The 21,664-nt window shown below is 37.0% G+C and overlaps 2 protein-coding genes across 2 annotated transcripts in view; both read left to right on the top strand.

Moving 5' to 3' along the window:
* NMU (neuromedin U) overlaps positions 1–12,539 on the top strand; it is a 14,182-nt gene extending 1,643 nt beyond the window's left edge. The window contains exons 2-10 of the mRNA XM_057376135.1: positions 2,119–2,177; positions 5,416–5,463; positions 5,560–5,619; positions 6,150–6,179; positions 6,287–6,337; positions 8,346–8,420; positions 10,543–10,596; positions 11,935–11,974; positions 12,365–12,539. Coding sequence (XP_057232118.1) covers positions 2,119–2,177; positions 5,416–5,463; positions 5,560–5,619; positions 6,150–6,179; positions 6,287–6,337; positions 8,346–8,420; positions 10,543–10,596; positions 11,935–11,970 — 413 coding nt within the window. The 3' untranslated portion in view covers positions 11,971–11,974; positions 12,365–12,539. The remainder of the gene's footprint in view (positions 1–2,118; positions 2,178–5,415; positions 5,464–5,559; positions 5,620–6,149; positions 6,180–6,286; positions 6,338–8,345; positions 8,421–10,542; positions 10,597–11,934; positions 11,975–12,364) is intronic.
* Positions 12,540–12,578: 39 nt separating this feature from the next.
* On the top strand, positions 12,579–21,153 carry PDCL2 (phosducin like 2). Its single transcript, XM_057376096.1, is given in 10 exon segments — positions 12,579–12,594; positions 13,264–13,384; positions 13,817–13,909; positions 16,792–16,885; positions 16,887–16,913; positions 16,915–16,937; positions 18,487–18,626; positions 18,629–18,694; positions 20,712–20,782; positions 21,046–21,153. Coding segments are annotated over 10 exon segments (759 nt in total).
* The last annotated feature ends 511 nt before the right edge of the window (positions 21,154–21,664 follow it).

Genomic DNA, 21,664 nt, shown 5'->3' with positions numbered 1-21,664 from the left:
CACTCTCACTCTCACTCTCCCTCTTCTCTCCCTCCTCTCCCTCCTCTCTCTCTCCATCTCTCTTCTCTCCCTCTCCCTTTCTCTTCTCTCTCTTGCGTTCTTTCTTTCTTTTCCTCTTCCCCCTGTGGTTATTTTGTGTATAGTAGAAAATAACTTAATGTTTCACTGTATGTGCTGTTGTGTGTGTGTGTGTGTGTAAATGAATGAAGTCCTGTGGGTACTGCAGCCCTGTTATTGATGGGGTGCTGGATGAACACTGCTCGACCCTCAGAGGAATGCAATCCTAGGTGCACCAAACAGATGGGCATTGCACATGAAATAAGAGTTTTTGAATATGTGGGAAAGAGTAAAGGAAAACGAGGAGTGGSTGAAATAATTTATCTTTTCTGTCCAGAAGTTTATGCTACAGGCCAAAAAAAAGGAGAAAGTTATAATATTCAGGCTTTCTTGCTTGCTGCCCTAAGCTTTACTAATTCATGCTAATGAATTTCTTGGCTCTCCCTGAAAAGACGGCAGTGGCAGAAGTAGTGTTCAGAGATAGGCAGGCAATGCTTTGATGGTCTTAATTTGAAGTGTTGCCCCATTCCACTCTTTGCAATCRGCATACCAGTCCCAAGCAATATTCGTTTGAATACACTAATTTAAGAGCAGAAGACAAAGTAAGACAACTGTAGCACCTTTAATTAATTTGGCATTTTTCCTTGAAATGAAACAATAATTGGATATCAGTTTTATTGTTATGGGAACACCTCAGAGATTATTTTTAAAAATGCCACTTCTATATAGCATGAAATTAGGAAGCCCTCTAACTCTTTTTTTTGGGGGGCAAAGCAAGTATCCATAATAATTAGTCGCCTTGTATCTGTGCCAGTACAAAAATGTAGGTTTGAAATCCATCCCTTAATGCCTGGAGCTAACCACTGTTGTGATTATTGTTATTAGGGGTAAATGTAAAACAAATAACATAATGAGCATTTATGTCCTGCTTGCCAGACATTCTAGCTAGGTCCATCTTCTCCTCTTTTTTGTTTAATTTGGTTCAATTTTTTTAAAAAAAAAAGTAACCACATGTAATTTTAGACTGCCTGGGAGGTTATAAAACCCCTGTTAAGCTGAGGTCTGTAAGAATGGTGTACAAAGTGGTTGTGTGTATCTCATGGGCAGCAACTTTGGGCAGAGGGATAAATTAGATGACTTTGTAGGGTTTCCTGCAGTGCTAGGCATGCACAGGTAAATCATCACCCTCTCCAGCACCAGTTTCCCTCCCGTGGGAGTTACAGCACTGATATGCCCTCACTGACACCATTGTGTGGTGTCTGGTGTACTCACAGTTCAGTGATGCTCATTTTTGTTATTTACAGRGATTCCAACAATACACTGCTATCAGAAATACACTGCCAGGTAAAATTACCGTGTGGTAAGAGGAATATTCTGGACATTGAGTTGGAAGGTACTCTGGGACAGTGACTTCCAGGTCTGCAGCCTGGGAGGGAAGAGATGGAGAAAGGAGCTGCCCCAAGCTAAGCACAGCTTTACTGCATCATTATGCAATTAATAACACATTTAACCKACTGTGGGACAAAGCTTTTCCACATCAGATATGCCAGACAGGAAAGAGAGCCAGTTACACATATACTGTCTATCACCTTCTCAAAAACACCATGTTGGTATCATGGGCACATTCATATGTAATCATACATTCTGTAGTGCATGTTCAATTCTGCAGTTGTAGCATACAAGGAGGCACGAGGTAGGATCCAGATCTCAACTGGCAACACAGGCACTGGAGGTGAGCAGAGTTCTCTCGAGGTTGTAGACATGGGAATATACTTCCCTGAGCAGGYCTCAGTGAGACTTAAGTGATTTCCACACTGTTCATTGCTAAGACATGAATGTCCATAYCTGCTGTGAATGTGTGAAGAAGCATCCTGCTGTGTTGCTGAAATAGAGCAGGCAAAAACTACTGGACAAATCCCAGAACACATGGRATCACAGACTTTCTTGGACCAAGCAGCTCGGACTTAGCAGTTAATAGGTGTGCTAGATTTCTCTGACATGGGATACTTACAGAAATGACCTTTGCTGCACAGCATTGCTAAGCACCGTTTGTGCTTCCAGGTGCACCGATGCCATCCCAAGCACTGGAATCAGATGAGGATTTGCAGCTGTTGAAAGAGGTAGGCATCATCTGCCATGTGGTATACTCCGTTTCTTCTGTGGCCAGCCTAGCTGGAGTCCCACCTAATTATCCATTATCTTGCACAGAGTTCAGGTGTGTTTTCTTCCAGTCATGCTTCTCCTGTGTGTGTCTTATCAGCAAAGAGGTGAAATACCTAATTTTGCAGATATTCTGAGCAGTTGCTTCAGGAGGATGTTGGGACTGAGTGTTGAGATTGCCTTGTCTCAATCGAGAGCTGTGTTTGAGAGCAGTTGTCATTTACTGTCAGTGACCAGGCACTGTCCCCTGGAAGCACTGCAGTGTTCTGTCTGGTGGTTCTATRGCCTGTACATGATATGCAAGAAATTGTTTCAGCTCATCCAGTCTTGCCTCTTGCATCCTCTGTTCTGCACACAGGGCTGGGACATCATTGTTTAATCCTGTCCTAGCCCCCCAATTAACTAGGTAAGGATTAATGTACTGTGTCAATTAATCCCTCTAACATTTGGCTACTGATTGGTATCATAACTTCCRCTCTCATCTCTGAAATGGACATTTGTTTTGACTCTGCAGTGTGATGCTTGTGTTAACACAGRCTCTTCCCTGCCCTTTTGGAACAGATGGAGTGGCAGGACATAACATGTGGACAGGGTTTATCCTGCATCTTGCATGCCCTGGTGTTGCTGTAACCTTCAACTCCTGTGTTGACATTTAATTTAGCAGCTTTTGATAACACTGGAAATCAAGTGACTCAWCAGGGGGGCAGATGCAGAGAGTAAATTTCTTCTGATTGAGACCATTACAGGAGACGTTCCCCTTACTGTCACCTCCCCACAGTTCATACTGGAGACAGTGACTCAAAACCTAATCTTTTTCCAGACTGGTGCTTGAATGAATCCTAGTGATACTTACCTCCGGGGAAAAAATGGTGTCTTGGGAATTAAGATCCTGATAACCATAAGGAGCTTTTGAATATTAGTTATTTACATTCTGGATTAAAAAAAGCTGTTTCATACATTTCTATGTGTCTTGATAAGATTTGCTAGCTGTAAGATTTGTCCCTATGGTGACTAGAAACCAAGGCAAAGGTCCTATTGATTTCAGTGAAGAAAACAGTATGCAAAAAATACTAAATTTTGTAAAATTTTGTAATAGAAGCAATATAAAAGCTACCATTATAACAAGAATTATGCTGGACTGAAAAGGGTCTAAGGAAAGAGAATTAGATATATCTACATGCCCTAAATCAATCTAATTACTCACTCATACTAGTTCACTGGTGTTTTTTAAAATGCAAATAATAGTTCTTCCCTCTGCTACTTTACTAGTGGATCATTCAGGAGAAACCCAGCCTCTAAATAAACTGTGTATTTTCCAGGAATGGTTCTGAGTTTATAAATTTATAACTTTGTAACTAAGTATTTTGTTTCATTACTTGTCTCTAACTTCCTTTTGTCTTTTTATGTTATTTAACCAGCTACAAGCACCTTGCAATCTTCTACCCTCAGGCCACATTTCTGAGACAGGAGAGAAATTTTTGGAGAAGGTTCATAAAAGACAGAAACTACTATTTTTTTAAAGGGAATTAACAGAATTTGTGGCTTTTTCTCAATCCTTGCTTTGTCTGCAAAGGTTTTACCTGAGAGATACAATTGTGTTGAGCACAAAGCAGTCTCTGCCTTGATCTCCTACTGAATTATGGTAGTTCTCTGAGTCAAGTAAATAAACAAATAGAAACCAAACATGAACAATCCCCAAGAGGAAACTGCATTTTTTTGTACRTAAGCTGCCAAAATTACTTCAGCTTAGTTTTATCTCATTCATTGCTGTTTTCTTCCTYTATGCTTTCTTACTCTGTAAGTAGTGAGGCTGAACTAATACATTCAAACACATGCAAGATGAAGGAAAAAGAGAAGGGAGAGGGTGTGTTACCAGCAAAACCTATTTGAAAAGGAAATTCTGTGAGCTGTTAGTTTTCCCACTATGTCTGCTAATGCTTTCTAATAGATTGTCTCTGGAGAAATGAATCATCTCTTCCCTTGAAGTGTTCAGATAAATTTTTTTTTTATAATTTCTTTTTTTCATTTTATGTTTTAATTGCTAATGAGTGCTGTTTTAGGGGGTTTTACCTACAATAAAATTGTATTGCCCGCTCTATGTAAAAAAACCAACACCCCATTATTTTTTTGTGCAGCCTGTGAACAATATGAATGGAAAAGATTTTTTTCATCTAATACTATCAAATATTAAATGGAAAAAATTAGAATATACCGATGGAGATTGCTATTGATGCAACTTTAAAGTTATTTTGTAAAACTTTAAGCTGCTTTTTTCATCATTATTAAACTGTGCAACTTCAGTTGCAGTGCTGGAGACTTTTCCTTGCTGAATGCTCAGAACATCAGCCCTGGTAATATTATTTCTGTGAACTCAAATACCTTTTATTCTATTTTTTTATCCCTTCTCTAACAATAACTCCACTAAAAATTAGTCAGTATTATGATATTCTTTCATCTTGGAAAAGAGACTACGGAAGTAGGATGTAATTAATGCAAGGTTATGAACAGTGGGGAGATGATGGGTAGGAATCCCTTGTTCAGTACTTCTTCCAAGACAAGATCATGACAGCACTGAATGAAGACAGCTTTGAAAAGACTGGTGAAGACAAACAGAAGTGGTGTTCCACACAGTGTTTGGGAAACTGCTGGTACAAATTGAMTGGTGTGCATGAGATGTGCCAGCACATATCATAATCACTCAAGGGTGCATTTGTCAAGCACCTGCATGGATGCTGTAATGCAATTGAAAGAGTTGTGAGTGAGGATTAATCCTTGAATCCCTCGCCTTAGTTTTGTCAATTTCTTCACAGTTTTGTATAATTCAWAGGGATTGTAGAAGAGATTCAAGTTCATGGTTCATACCCCAGATGCTTACAATCATAATTTAAAATATCACTTAGTCTGAGAAATTTGCAGGTAAGAGAAGCATGTGGTGGATAAGAGAATAAAGGTCACAAATACATATGATTGTTCAGGTCAAGCAAGTATGTTTGATTTTGCTGTTGTTTTCTTTTTTATGTGGTTAAGGCCTTTTCCTCCTTTGAATGCCAAGTATTTAATGAATGGATCTATAAGGACGCCTTACAGTAGACAAGCTTGCCATGCCATTAGCTGCCCTTACCTTTTTCTGAAAATATATGTATTTCCCTTGTTTTTATTACTCTGACTTCCTAAAAAAAATTGTGTGAACTTTTACAGATAGACGATGCATGTTCTGCTTACCTGTCTTCAGATTCTCAGCCTCGGGTGAGTCAGACAGAGGTAACTTTRTTTTTGGTACTGTTTGTTATGTGGAATAGATTTGGAAGTGTGATACCTGAGTTTCTGTTTTCTTTGTATTAGGTGTCCAGTATACTGGAAGAGCTTTGTTTTTTCATTATGGGATTTCTCCAGAAACCACAGGTAACACACACAAAACACTGCCCAACATTTTTGAAGCCTGATGTCTCACTGTGCCATTGTCTATAATGAATTCTGAGGACCCAGTATACAAAGTGTCATTCAGTATTGGATGTRTTTCCGTAAGTTTTTACACTGAAATGCCATGTGTTCGAATGCAAGAGCTTGCAAAGAAAACAGGGAGACATCAATGTTTGGAAAATAATCTCCAGATGGCATACAAGGTTTTAGGTGTTTTTATTGCTTTACATTAGAAAAATTGTGAGTTCTCAATAGAGAAAGAAATTTACTTAGGAGAGTCTAGGGATGTGCAAAGGAGCATCTGCTAAACACTTGTAGGGCAGAGTAACMAATGCTCTCTACAGAATTTGAAATGATTAGTTGGGTTGATAAGCAAAGACATGTAATACATCTGTCAAGGAAGAATGATATTAAAACTCAGTGCTGAAAAGATTATGTATGTAATTAAAATTGTCCGTTGCTCTTTTTATTTTAATGAATAACAGCCTCTCTACCAACTGTTATTTCCACAGGATTTAGATGAGAAAGACAACACCAAAAGGGTAAGATTTCTATTGTACATCCTACAATCACATTTAAAAAGGCAAGAAAATCATAACACTCTTGCCCTGTTTTGTAGTAAAACCCCACTTTTAATTTTTTTGAACAGTTCTTATTTCATTATTCTAAGACTCATGACTCGGGCAACTCAGACATCATGGTAAGTGGCACAGCACCTCCTTGTGAGTGAGTCGTGTGCTTGCAAATCAAACCAAGGCAGTGTTCCTTGTTGCTGTATTCTGTCCAGCTCTATGGCAAGCTCAGGACTTSGAGCTGCATGTTTAAGATAATGGAAGTGTTTTAGTGTTGTGTGAGAGGATAATCAGAACTGTACAGGTGTGAAAAAAAAAAAAAAAAAAACCCTAACAAACTCGACCAAACATTCACAGAATCCCAACTGAATCTTAATCTTGTAGTTTCAAATTTTAAAAATGAGGTCAAATACTTTTTTTCAGGTATTGAAACACAGCACATACAGTGAAACAGTGGGGACTTACAAAAGCTGAGAACTTGACCATAACAATTAGAAACTCTTGAAGCACTTTTATTAGTTACTAATTAAACTGTATAAATGCATTTGCACATGTAATAAATATGTAGTGAGCAAAACAGTATTTAAGTCTCACTTGGACTTTGGATTATATTTTGAATGAGAGATACAGTTTAAACCATGGCCAAGAATCATTGCTTTATAAGTATTCTCATAAACCAACAAATCCAGTACATGTGATCCATTATTGCTTTTAAAGTGCAAACATGTTGTTATTTGTGTGCATCTATGCACCACAGGATTTTGAGAAAGTTAAACATATTCATATTTTCCTGTTTCTTAACAGTCATTCTTACATGCCAATGTCCATTTTTGCCTTGTTCTTTACATTTCTTCAGAAATGTGTGTTGTGTTTCCTAGAAAGTGGTATTGCTCATACTGAGGTCAATGTTTTCAAGCTAGAGCTGCTTTGAAGGCTTTGATGGTAATTAAAGCACAGTGAAATGAGCTATTTCTTCTGCTGCTGCTACTCAAAAGGTTACTGCATCCCACTTCATCACCATCCTGAATACTTTGCCACTGCCCCAGAGATTACTGCTTTTTCACTTCTTTTGGTTTAGCTGTTCAGATGACTATTTTCCAGCCATTCTCAGAGATACTAACTTAGGTGAGATCTATCATTCCTTGGCTTTATAACCTTTTCCACTGGCTGCAAGATAGAGCCCAAGTGGTCAGCTGGGATGTCCATGAACTCCTTCACTCACATCAGACTCCTACTTTTTTTAAATATTATGGTCCCATATTGCCTACCTTGGCAGATAGTGCAAAACTGGCTACAAACAACCAAATTCTTTTTACCTAYTAAGTAAAAAATGCTTTGGTAACTTCATATATTACAATTCTCTTAATTGCATTACTTTTCTATGAAGTATTGTATCAAAAGCACATTATTTTTAAATTACATTTATATGGGATGAAGGTTTAAATTGATTAAYGGAACACAGTTTTTTATACTTTATTTCTCACTGTGGACCTCTCTCCACAATCCCATGTGGTTTTGCCAGGGTGGGCACTTGGGCTGCACACARTGCCACTGTGCTTAACTAGGCTGTCTGCAAACCTAGTCTTGCTGGACACAAGGAATTTCATGGTTGGAACTCAGAGTGACCAGCACAATGGTTATGAATGTCACTTGAGAATGGATCCCTCCTGTACACTGTTGCCTAGCAAAAAAAAATCAAATAATTTTTCCTGTTGCCATTTATTTTGAAAATTAATTTCTCAGTATAACAGAGACTGAAGCTGCTAACTTCCATGGTAGAAAACTGAASAAGTGTTAGTAGGAATACTGTATGGAAATATTCTCAGTACCACTCACAGAGACTGATCAAACTTTGAATAATTCCAGAAGTCTGTAAATTGTTCTGAACTTTCAATTAGCATAGATGAGGATACATAGCTTTTCCCTCCATCACTCTGTGTGGTGTAAATGTAAATGTTGGTACCTGTTTGCTGTCAAGTCAAAATGTTTTTWAAAAAAAAGTTTCTCAGTTAATATCTTCAGTCCTTTTTTGATGCATGTTTGGTCCATAAGCCAATTCTGCAAAAAGAGGGTTTTTTTGCATCGTGAGTGCCAACTTTCATTGTTGCTCATGTGTGTATGTTCGTGTCCTCTCAGTCGTCTGTCGTGCATCCTTTACTGCAACTCGTTCCGCAGCTTAATGAAAGAAGACTGAAGAGATACAAACTGGACGTATGTAAACTTAAACTCTGCATGCTCGTGTTCTCACACTTTGTGATTCATTAGCTTTTCTAAAAATGCCCTTGTAAACCTTTCTGCTGATCTATTTTGGTTGGGCTACCCAACTCTTGTTACAGAATGTGCCTCAGGAAGGTTTATATTGCTACTGGTCTTTTTTCTGTCTCATATTGGGAAGAAAAACAGAGCCATAACAGAACCAGTACATAAACACATCCACCTCCCTCCCTGACTAGATAAGGAATTGAAAAGGTGGATGAGTGAAGAAGGAAATATGCTTTATTGAAGGCATTCTTTCTTCTCAACTTGGAACAAAACCAGATTTTTTCACAGCTTTGATTTCTCTTGAGCTACATCTTGACTGATAGGATATGATCTTGCATTTTTTTGGCAAATAAATCTAAGAGACTAAGATACCATCTTGAGGGCAGGCACTAAAATAAAACTCCAAACAATCATACTTCTTCATTAATACATATATTTCTGCGTACATATATACATGCAGGTTTCTGAATAAACAAACATCTCCAAACCCTTGGAAGGTGGGTGTTACAAAAATGACAGACTTTTAGCTTCAGCTGTTTTCCACTATCAAACTTCTGACACTCAAACAAGAACACTATGTAATCTTTAAGAAGTRTCTGTCTATAAGAGGAAAATGACATGTTCACATAAATCACAATTTCTCATTAGTAATTGTACTCTTGATTCCTTTTATGTTCCAGGTGAATTTCCTAATCTTGCAACAACTGCCTATTTGGTTTCTATTTTCAGTTTTGTTCACATATTGAATAGAAATTGTAGAAAAATAATGACATTCAAATGGCAATGTACAGAAAAATAATGACACTCAAATGGCAATTACAGATATATTTTTATCCTTTTGAAATAATAAAGAATTATTGTAGTGATCAAATTATAAATCCAATATGGGTATTCAAACCCAGGTAATACTAGAATGAGTAGAATAATAAAAATAAAAACCATACAGATGTTTTATATGTAGCAAGAAACTGAATATAGTGCTCTATGTGGTGAGCAAAAGCCAGAATTAGAACCAAAACTCAAAAAAAAAGTATAGTTTAAACCCTACTTCCTTTGAAAGCTTCCCTGGATTGAATCTACTTCTGTAATTTGGAAATGATAGGAGTCATCCTGWTTTACACAATTGTCACAGCATTAGAATAGAGCATGGAGTGATTTCTTTCTATGACACTTCACATTATGATATTTATCCAAGAAATTTACCCCAGTTTTTAATTGAGGAATACCATCATTGCTAAATAAAAGCCATCTACATTTTAGGTTCTGCTAAACACAACATTTAGACTATTTYGTTTCTCAATTGACTGTCTCCCCACCTGCAGGACAGGGGAATACCATCATTGCTAATGGATACCAACAGAAGCAACTAGAATACTGGGATTAACTTTATGTGTTTTCTAATCATGAAGATCCCATTAAAAGGAGCTGGATGCTTCATACATTGTAGTTGTTACATTTAAATGGAATTTCTATTTTCTTCATCGTTTGTCATCTTTATCACCCCTCTTGCTGTATGGATCACAACATTGTTGTTTCACCCTGTGTGCAGCATGGACAGGATAGACTACCACAAGCACTGCAGTTTGGGAGTTCATGTGAGAGGGGTGKTTATGGTACATCTTTGGGAACAGTCTGAGCTCTCATTCCTGGGAGCAGCCTGAGCCTCTCTGATATTTAAGCACTGCACTGTTGTCCTCCTGCAAGATGCAAAAAGCAACTCTACTTTATCTGTAGAGACTCTGCTACCATGAAGATGCTCTGGTTGTGTCCGGGTAATGAAACCAGGAAAATCAAAGGCAAAGGCTTATCATCATTTCTAGTACCATTCTAAAGCAGTCTGAGCTGAGCTAAAACTTCAGGTGCAATTTGGCCCCATTCAGATGTTTTCTGCTATTTCTACATGACAACATGAACTTCATATTACTGACATGGAGAAATGCACATAAAACCTTTATGGAGCAAGACTGTATGTACTATTGAAGAAATACTTTTTATATGTGCATAAGCAACCTCTTTATATGCATTAATTTACAGCAGTGGATATAATTTTAAATACTTTTTTTTTCTTCAGGAGGAACTTCAAGGACCTGGAATGATTCAAAGCAGAGGCTACTTTTTCTACAGGGTATGGTTGGTTTGACTTTTTGTCTTTTTGTATTGGGATAAGGGTTACCAAAAAAAGAAAAAAAAAAAAAGAGTAGAGTAACCACTGAATTACAAAATTATTGTGATTGAGGAAACTTTTTTTCAGTAATAGCATTCTACCCTGCTGGACTACTCAAAGTCTGCTCCTAACATTTTCTTGAATAAAAATAAAGGCATAATAGCAATTTCTTTTAATCATATTCCTATGTTTGTGTATACATGATACTATGCTACGCCTTAAGGAGTCATTGGCTTTTATATATCCAATTCTCGGGGAAAGTTCTAGAAAATACAGCATCTTAGGCAATCTTTGTAAAGCATTGTTCAACCGGGTATGTTTGCACATRACATAAATACAAATTCATGCTTACACACTGTGCTAGGCCTGACCTTCCATTTTCCTTGTGTTTTGACCAGTAAGGTCAAATCTAGATACRGAAATTCTCATGAGACTTAATCTACTGTGTTAATCTTTTATGCCATACAGCCTTCTAACTTCATGTCAGCAAAACTGAAAAAGATAGCAAGTCAGATTTTAGAATAGTTCTCTTGATTTCTGTTAGTATTTCTACTTAAATAAGAAAGTGATAAATAAGAAATGGCTTTAAATAAAAATGTGGCTTGATGATCTTAAGTCTTTTTTCCAACCCAAATTATTCTGTAATTCTAATGAAAAGACCACAAGTTTGTATAGTTACATTTCTTATGTATCAGGCTTSGATCTTTAGAGTGGCAGGACAAAGTTATGGGTAATATTAAAATTAGTGCATTCATGCTTCCAGAGTAAAAGGCAAATCTTTATAAAGCTCAAAAAGAATTTTTTTATCAGCTTTAGTAGAAGTTGTATCAAGTCCCTCTTTAGGGCAAAATATTACTGAAAAACACCACCAYGAAAAGGGAGAAAGTCTTTGCCTGTATCAAAGTTTACAGTCTAAAAAGAAAACCATTTAGAGTGACATGTATTTGTTTGTTAATAGCAACAAAYACTTATAATGCAATAATAACAACARTCAGAAAGCACRTTTTAAGAAAATTCAAAAGGAATAAGGATTAATGATCTCTTGAAGTGAGTTTTTGAGGCTTTCTCCCCCTTATAAAATCATACAAGGTAGGCAATTCATTCTTCAATCAATATACAGTAAATGTTACTGTATAATTCTCCTCTAGAGGTAGATATAGATTAAACAATAACTTAGCTATATCTTTGATGATAATCACAATGACATTACTGAGAAATTTCCCAATTTCTATACACACCAAATTGTCTGACTAACTTCTGTCATTTTTATTGAGCACTTATTGATTATTTGTCTTTCAGCCACGTAATGGAAGGAGATCAGTGGATTTTCGCTGAGGAGGTATTTATTTAATGCTTTGAATCATGGTCTATATGTAAATTAGCTCATTTTTAGTCAAATAGACCTCAATATTTATGTTGAGAAGTAGTGCCAGAAAGCCTTTAACTGTGTAATCAACTTAGATTTCCACCGAAAACTTCTCCCAGATGTGTTAAATAYGCTTATCTTCAGATGAAGTGAACAGAAGCTGTAAGATAAAAATCTCACRCTGAAACTAAGTGCAAACTTCAGGATTTCATTTCAGCACATGCAACTATTTGGAGACATATAAAAAATAGACCAATATTATAATGCTCTCTTTTTAAATGTATTTTATACTGCTATCATATTTTAAGCATTATATCCAAATTAGTGTTATATCAACAGCTAATGCTTTTACTTACTTTTCAGGATTTTAGATTCCTGACCTAGAACTAAAACTGCAAGAATGCTGAGTACATGGACATACTGTTTTTCCTTACAATAATTATTCATTATTAATGTACAGTTAAACATCACTTGAATGTAAATGTTCTTAAACCAGTTTCTGTTAAGGATTCAGAAGTTCTTTACTTTCTTGATTATAATAAAAGCATATTAAAATTATTTGTTTTGTAGTGTTGTAATGTTTACAGACACATGTAATTCAACTGTAAAAAAGTCGGTGTATGCACCCAACAGACATCRCCTCTAACAACACTATTAAGCAAATTTTCCCTTCTAAATAAAGGCCCTCAGCTGGAGAGTTGTTTTAGTGTGAATGTTTGCAATGTAGACTATTGCATTTTTTTCCAGAATACASTGTGATTTGTGCATTTCACTGGCTGAAGAAAATAGATGAGAATCTGTATTTCCTTATTAAAAAGAACTTGAACAAGTTGCTTTAAGTCTACTAAAATACAATGCCATCATTTTTTTAGCTATTAAAAACACAGAAGCACTATGGTTCTCATTGAGAAGAAGACTTAATTGCAATTAAGATTACAATTTGCTTGAAAACTCAACTGCTTTTGATGGAAACGGAAAGACACTCTACTTAGAAGCATAAGATAACCTCACAGTTATCCCAGCTTCTCTCGCGGAGTTTATTTTCACACCAGAATGGTGTTAAATGATGTTGTTGAGGTAGTAATTATGTTGAAAGTAATAATCATTCAGACCCAGATGATGTTTAAGGTTCCTCCCAACCCAAACCACTCTGTGATTCTATGATTCAGTGTAGAAGTGGACTGAAGTTTTTAACATTGTGTTGGCTCACCCCAGCCCTGAGCTGCCCAGGGCAGGCAGCAGCTGAGGCTGAGCACCATGAGGGACTTGGGTCAGGGATACTGAATGGAGAGACACCCCAAGAGACTTTGGAATTCTTCCTCCAAAAGAAAAACTGAAAGATGAAATTGAAGAAATACTTTTACACTTGCAGAACGAAGCACAAAGCAAGTAAAACTAAATGCACATGCCATTAATATAGCAAATTTTGAAAAGCTGGGTATTACAAAAAAGTAACACTTCTTATAACAAAATTTCTTCAGTGTTTATGGTTGAAATGTAATTATTTTCACTTTGTTATTTTAAAATTATTCTCAGTTTCATAAATGGAAGTCAGTGTAAGCAAGATTTCCATTCTGAATAATTGGTAGCCATCCACTCGTGTATTTCTGTGTTTTCCTGTATGGTTAYAGTTAAATAAAGTTTGTTGGTTTTTTGCCCCTTTCTCTTACCCAGAATTATGGTGAAGTTAACTAATTTCTGAAATAAATACATATTTTTCTTTCATTAGTTCCACATCTGCTTACTACTTTTCATACATTTAAAATGTTTGGTGACTTTGGAGAACGAAAGGTGGCCTTTTTGGGGTGTGTTTCTACTGAAATTGCATGAAAGAATGAATCTTGAAGAACTAAAGAAAGTTGAAGATGGCTTTGATGAGGCTGATGAGAAAGCTATTGATATGTACAGGTGTAGTGAGATGTATTTATCCAAATTAGCAGTGCACATGTCACTATTGTACATGATYCTAAAAAATAAACTCAGAATCTTTTGAATAGTAATGTCTGCTGATTACAACTGCCTTTTTCTTCTTTCTACTCTTTYGCCATCAGATAGACAGCACCCACATTTCTGCCCTACTTCTTCCTGATTTCCTATGGCAGAGAGAAACAGTTTGCACCATGTTTTGCTTTGATGTTCTGTTAGAAYAAAATTATTTACTCTTAAAGCTGGATATTTAAAAGAAAGTGTTGAAGAGGCCACAGTGGAAACCACTGTTGTACATCCTCAGTTGAGCTGAAGATACATTGGACCACCAGATGTTTGGAGTTGTATGTTTGAAGTGGTACATTATCAACATTTATTCAAGTTACAAAAGTAGGATTCATTGTCTCTCTGCCTGATTAAATCTACCCCTCACTCTGTCACACTGAAGACATTTGCTGCCAGTCTTCAGGACTTCATGCAATGAAGATGAATGTTAAAAAAGTTCTGAATCCCATTTTCTCTCTTCTGTTTTGTGCATTTCACGCCAGAAAGAATGGACAGTTGGTTGTGGGTATCCCTTTTCTCTCATGTAGCACATGAAAAATAGGAAAGTCAAGATCTTAACATACATTGTGATAGGTAATGTTTTGCATATGGATTACATGCCACCTATATGAAGATGGCATGCCTTTAAAGAAAAAAACTGTATTTTAGTGCTGGAATCAAACTGTTCAGGATTTTAAATTCAATACATAATTAATTTGACTATTACGAACAAAATACATTTCTGCTTCTAGCATAGCACTCATTTCTGGTACAATATGGTTTCTAAATATATCATTGTAATAAAAATGCAATTTATTATGAATTACTATAGTAATTACTATAGCTTCACTATATCATACATTACAGTTTCTGTGTTGTAATGGTGGTAGCTGCAGAATCACAGAAGGGGCCAGGCTGGAAGAGACCACAGTGGGTCATCAGGTCCAACACCCCTGCTCAAGCAGGGTCATCTACAACACAGGACACAGGGWTGTGTCCAGACAGAGCTGGAATATCTCCAGTGAGGGAGACTCCACAACTTCTCCGGACAGTGTGTTCCAGTGCATGGTCACTCACACAGTAAAAAAGTTCTTCCTCATGTTCTGGTGAAACTTCCTGTGCATCAGTTTCTGCCCGTTGCCTCTTTCCTATTGCTTGGTACCACATGGCTCCATCCTCTGACACCTTTCCTGCAGATACTGATAGACATTGATGAGGCCCCTTCTCAGTTTTCTCCTCTTGAGCCTGAACAGATCCATTCCCTTCGCTTTTCCTCATAAGAGAGATGCTCCGGTTGATAAACTTGTATGGTTTTAAAAGTCAGTTGTGGATTCCTAGCAACCATTGTGTTTGTTTTCCTCTTATTCAATGAAGATTTTAATGGCTTTTCTATTTCTTCCTTCATGGAAATGTTCATTTGAAGTTCATATTGATGGAAAGCTCAGGGGAGACCTAATCAATATCTCTAAGTACCTGAATGGAGGGTATAAAGCAAACAGAGCCAAGGTGTTTCCAGTGGTGCCCAGTGACAGGAGCAGAGGCAGTGGACACAAACCGAAACATTGCAGGTTCCCTCTAAATATCAGGAAACACTTTTTTATTGTGAGGGTGACCAAGCACTGAAATGTTGCATAGTCTTCCTCCCTGGTGATGTTCAGAAGCTATSTGGACAYGGCTCTGAACAGCCTGCTCAAGGTTATGCTATTTGAGCAGAAGGGCTGAATCCTTCCAAGCTCTGACATGCTACAATTCTGGAATTCTGTGATATACAGCACATTGTTCTTAGGCATAACTGTGACACAATCAACTTATTCAACTGTTTAATTGGAGTACACCAGTCATTTTACTTACAGTACCATACAGAATCAATGTGTTTATAAATTCAGGTTCAGAAAACTTTGGCACCTTGTATCAAGACTTAGGAATTTTTGCTATACTGGACATTCACATGTACAATTTTGTATATATTTTACATGGTACTCTGCTGAGTTCTRCTCCGCATTGTATTGTAACTAAGAAAAATGAGACATGAAGTTTACACAAAATAAAAAAGCTAATGTGATCAAAACATTTAGTCTGTCTGGATTCTACCTGTACTTACTGCTGTTGCATTGTTAATATGACTAAAATAATCCTAGGACTAGCACTGTACTCTCAGAGAAAGAAAATCATTCACAWAAATATGTAGAAGTTGTGAACCTAAACTATTATGTATTGTTGGCAAAACATAATAACATTATACATACATTATTTAATTTTTTTTTTGTGAAAAGGAGTTCTACAGTGGCTTTCAGTTAGTGTAATTAATAGCTGCTTTTAGTTCAACAAATCTCAACGAAGCATTTTCCYTTTCCATCTTGAAAGTATTTTTGTAGAGGAAGACTGCCATCTACTGATTTTGCATTTCAGTTTTCATTAATTATTTTCAAACTGTTTGGTAAATACTAGTATTTTGAAAAAAAAAACAACTCTGTAAACAAACTGTAATTCCTTCTTAAACTAATCTCATTTTCAGAATCATACAAATATTTAGTACCTGTTCTAATGTTTTCTTGCTTCATCTCTAATGATAAATGCTTGTACAATTTGTTTGTTACTCAAGTTTCCCAAATCTGATACCAATAAATTAAGAAAATGTATTTTAATGTTATGTTATTGAATAAAGGATGGCATAGAAGCCTTTCTAGCTCTAAAATTATAAGACTTCAAGTTCAAGAGTTACTCAAATAATTTAAGTAATTGAGATGCACTAGATATTATTTTAAAATGCATGTAAAATGTTCCAAAGATGCTTGTTATTACTTTTACTTTCTAATTACACAGCAACACTTGTASGAATGGAAATGTCTGCAGAGGAGACAAAAGTATGGGAAGCTAAGAGAAAGTTGTGGAAAGCAGTATGCAAAAGAAGTTTACAAARGTTCCAGATGATGTGTGGGTATATAATTCATCTTTATTGGTCAAGGTAATTACATTCTTGCGTAAGATGTAGAATACTTCAATACAAATAATTGAACTGGTAATTAAATAACAATACCTAGAAAAATTAAATACAAGAGACTAATGAAATAGCAATTGTTTGGAGGCAATGGAATCATAAATCATCTGACCTCCTTGGTTTGTTAATTCACTTTGTGAGAATTAATTGTTTACTTTTGTTCAACTACATGAAAAATTTATTTTGCTGTACATACCATGCATGTAACCTTATTATTATTAAGRTCTCTGAATTTCACTGAGAAAGTGGTGTCCACTGTTTGTTTGCAGACTCTTTTCTCAGTGGGAATGGTCTAACAGGATTTTCTACCTTTATTTCCCCTTCGACTTGAACAAATCAAAAGCCCGTCAGGAAAAGTCTCAGTTATGCTAACTGAGGAAATTTGGGGGACTTGTTAGTTTATTGTCCTGTAAATTCTCTGATGTAGTAGCAGTTGTGACAGGATGCAGCAGAAATGTCAAAGGACTCCCATGATTAGTTCCGTGTATGTCAGCAACTCTATTAAATTATTTGAAAAGCAMTGAGAATTAGTATGGAATGTTTAACAATTTTTAGCTTCAGATCAGTTTCCTCTTTTCCTTCTTTTTAAGTATTTTGGGAGAGAGTTTTTTTCTCAATGATCAGGAATCAAGTATTTTTTTCCAGGAGCAAAAGGAACAGGACAATCAGATGAAATTGTTAGAATTACAGTAATTTAAATTTCAAGATCTGAAGAAAGAAAATAGCAGCCTTTCTTGATTTTCATTTCATTTGTATAATGAAGAACCAATTCTGCAACTTACCATTGCATAAATAAGAACCTCTGAGGAAACTGGTAATCCCTTAGGAATGAACATGAGAGTATCCCCAAAACCTGGCTAACCTGCCTTTGACCTCCAGGGCCAAACCTGCTGGTTTAATTTCAGTCAGATACAAAAGATCCTAATTGCTCAAAGATTAACAGGCTGGAGGGGAACAAGAAAAACCCTGTAGCTTCTGGGGTTTTCTGCGTCTGGGTTTTTTTCATTGCTTGGTTGTTTTTTTTTGAGGTTTATATACTRATTGTATTGTAAATAGTAACTATAAAAGTAATGAATGTGGTAAGGTAGGTAAAAATAAGAATATACCAAGGTTTCCCAGGCATATTTAAGGAATGGAGAAGTATTTAAACATTAAACTGAAAGCTAGTTTAAATAAAGTAAAAAATGTATGTTACAGATTCAAAATCAGTTTTAAAAGCTTAATGAGGAATGAAATTGAGACACAGTCCTTGATGTGTCTGGTAGMTTTACTGACATATTTCGTAGACTGTGCCTATGTATTTTTTACTTGAACAGTTCTTTCAATCACAATGATCTTAGAAGAAGCTAAATAAAATTTGTCCTGCAATTTTTATAACAAACTAAAGTAGAAGCAGACTATAGGGAAAGGTWCTTTTATTATTCAAAGGCTAAATAACTTCAGTTACTTGACAAATCATTTACACCACAATGTCACCATTTACACAAGTGTCATTGTATTTCTTTATCCTTTTTAGTATCCCAGTGTGTTTACTGGTTAACGAACACCTCAACCTACTGGCCTAAAAGTTTCCAGAGGGCAAGTTTCTCAAAGCCATTGTAAAGTGCTGCATTCAGAATTACCAGGACAAGTGTTCACCCACTGTCCTTGTATATAAACTAGTGAAATACAAGGCAGGTTCACTGGAAAAGCTGAACATGGGGGAATATATCTGAAAGCAGAAGGTATGAGAATTACTTTTAAATAATTCACATTATGGAAAACTTCTATGTTGTTTGTAATCATTAGATCTAAAGGCCACTGTTAAAGGTTGAAAAGGTATTTGATTAATTTTGAAAGGGAAAAAAGGTCCGAAAAAAATAAAAGAATTTGTATAGAATTTATGTAATTCTGTGGTAAGAATATTGCCTAAACACAAGTATTTTGCAATTTCATCATTAGATATTTTACTGGATTGGTTCAGCTCCAATTTTTGTTGTTGTTGAGATGTATCTTGGTCTTTATTAAAAGCCAGATCCCTTTTCTCTTGTGAGGAATTATTGCAATTGTCAGAATAAATTGTTATTTGGTATTACAGCAGAAGAATTGGACAATACAAAAACCWGTGATGTGAAGAAAGCATGTATTGCTTGAGAAAATTTTAACTAAGATCATCTGTTCTGACGTAAGTTAGGTAACATGTTTTTTTAGTCCTTTGGTMAGCATGTTAATAGATATCTACTTGCAGATACCACTGCTGGAAGTTTTTATTTTGCAGATTCAAAAAGATAACTAGTAGATGTATTTCCGAGACAATGGCTCATCTGCCGTTAACTGCCATTTCGAACTAGAACRCTAGCTAGTAGTTTAAAATGTAAATGGGTCACCAGGGACTCTAGATATGATTGCATAGTCACTTCAAGTATCAGTGCTGGCTGCTATAAAAGCAGCATTGCTTTCTCTCAGCAGCRAGCCTCCTTCATGCTACCGTGGCTGCCGCAAGGGACACAGGCACAGTGTGGAAGCAGGTGCAACAGGAAAAAAGCCAAACCTCCCCTTTGGCAGCCCTCTCTTTGTCCAAGAAAAGGGACCATACCATCGTAATTACAGCCAAGATGTGACAAAGCAGCAGCAAAATCCAAGGTTAAAATGCAGGTGTAAAAAACAGATGTTTCTGGTGCTTAGTCAGTTATGCTGTTCGGAAGAAAAGGCTCCAGGAATGTTAGCCAACCGTGCTTCACAAGGATTATGTGGATTGTGAACAAGTCAACATCCACTCATTTCAGTATTCTGGAATGATGTAAAAGTTAGTTTCAAAAWGAGTTTCCTCAAACAGATCCTGTTTTGAATAGGCCATTGTGGAYCAAAAAGGAACACGCTGAGCAGGTGGTTTGTTCTATGGCTCTGAATTATATCACATGCAGGATGGTGATGGCATTTCTGTAGGAAACATGGCTATAGTTAATGAAGTGCACTGGAAATTTCTGCATTTCTGGCCCTGTTCAGTTCCCTAATTCAGTAATTCACAAAAGATCTCCTACTTCTAATTTAGCATTGTTTAAAGTTATGTTGGATCCCACATAGCCCTTGAGTGTGAAACAAAACTATGATTACAGAGCAAACTCATGCTCATGACAAGAGCAGAGTAATAGTATTTCTAGGAGAAAAGGTTCATGAAAAGGCCACACCATCTCTAAACTGTCCTGTTCCTTCAGRATCCTATAAAATATTTTCAAAAGAGAAGTAGCATGAAAAAAWTTATCTTGCTTAGGCCACAACTTTGGCAGAAAATGCAAATGTGTCATTTTCACAGCTGTGTTGCCGGTTTCGATTTTGTCAAAGAATAATGTGTTACTGCAGCATTGTAGTAAGTAGGTGTTGTGCCACCATACGTGCAAGGTGTGAAGAGATAGCGCAGCATCTCTACTTTTTCTGCAGAATTTCCACACAAGATTACTAAAGATCTTTTTATTTGAATTTTATTTAAATTTGATAGATACAGCCTCATGTTACTTTTAGCCTCCTCGTTTCTTTGCCATATGCATTTCTAAAAAAAATATTCTGGCATTTTCTCCTGGATGTTCCATTCCTCCTGTTTCCTATTATAGCTACCACATTTCATTGTAAGAGTGTCATCCTTCCTATGAGTAATATTACTAGTTTTCCTTATGTCACATTTTCCTTAATTGAAATCTAGAATTAGAGTATTATGTATCAGTAACAAAAGCACTTTTACTGATGTTTTTTTTTCAATTCCTCCAGTGAAAAAACTCATGGTTAGTTCTTTGGGAGCATTACTGGTAAAGAAGCTCCTGGCCCTACAGTATCTTTGTGTAAGACTGTGAATCAAACGGGGGAACTGAAGTACCTGAAAAGAAACCCGGGAAGGAAAATCAGTCACAATTTGCAGTCAAGTTCTTTATTTCATTCTAGACACAAAAACTAGTTATGCTTCTTACATTTGTACAAATTACATTTGTAATTACACTCTTAGGTATACTGCTATTCGGTATCAACTGAAAAATAAAATCCTTGTAACTGAGTGATAAACTGGGATTACTTACACAGTATTGCCGCTAACCGTTTTATTTTACAGAAAACAGTTCRCCGCAATGTTCTGCTGCAGACGCAACAGGTTTATGTTAAACAGCCGCTCCATGTTTATCTAATGGTATTAAAAGCCTCGTATACACAAAAGGGCTGAGACAGACACATCAGCCGCTCTTCGAAATTTCACCGGTTTATGCACAAGAAAGAAGAAACCACGGATCCCCGCCGGAACGGGTTCCTTGAACTCCGGGTTCCTAAATGACTCGGGAGGCATTTCGCGGAGAGCACGCGGRATGCCACTTGTTCAGCTGTGTGAATGCGCGTGTGACCGCGTTCCGTGCCAGGTTCATGGTGCGGGCAAGAAGCGTCTCCGTTSAACAGAGCCCCTGCCGCGGGGCTGGCTAGAGGCTGTGCTGTCAGCACGGTGCCGGCCTGCTGCCGGCTGCCCGCCCGGCGGCCCCTGGGGCTCCGCGCCGCCGCCATTTGCTCCGGGCGCGGGGTGAGGTGAGGCGAGGTGAGGCGAGGTCAGGGAGGCGCGCACCCACCGCGCCTGCGCACAACACGCCCCCCCGTTCCCCCGCGCAGGCGTGGCGAGGCGCGCGCGCAGAGCGGGGATCACCTCCCCGGTGCGCCCTCCCTGCGCACGCGCGGTGGCCCCGGAGTGC

The sequence above is a fragment of the Malurus melanocephalus genome, unplaced genomic scaffold (genome assembly GCF_030028575.1).
Source record: "Malurus melanocephalus ecotype Western Australia unplaced genomic scaffold, MMel_1.1 scaffold_270, whole genome shotgun sequence".
Taxonomy (NCBI): Eukaryota; Metazoa; Chordata; class Aves; order Passeriformes; family Maluridae; genus Malurus; species Malurus melanocephalus.
The sequence above is the reverse complement of the archived record's forward strand: the minus strand, read 5'-3'. Positions and strand labels throughout refer to the sequence as shown.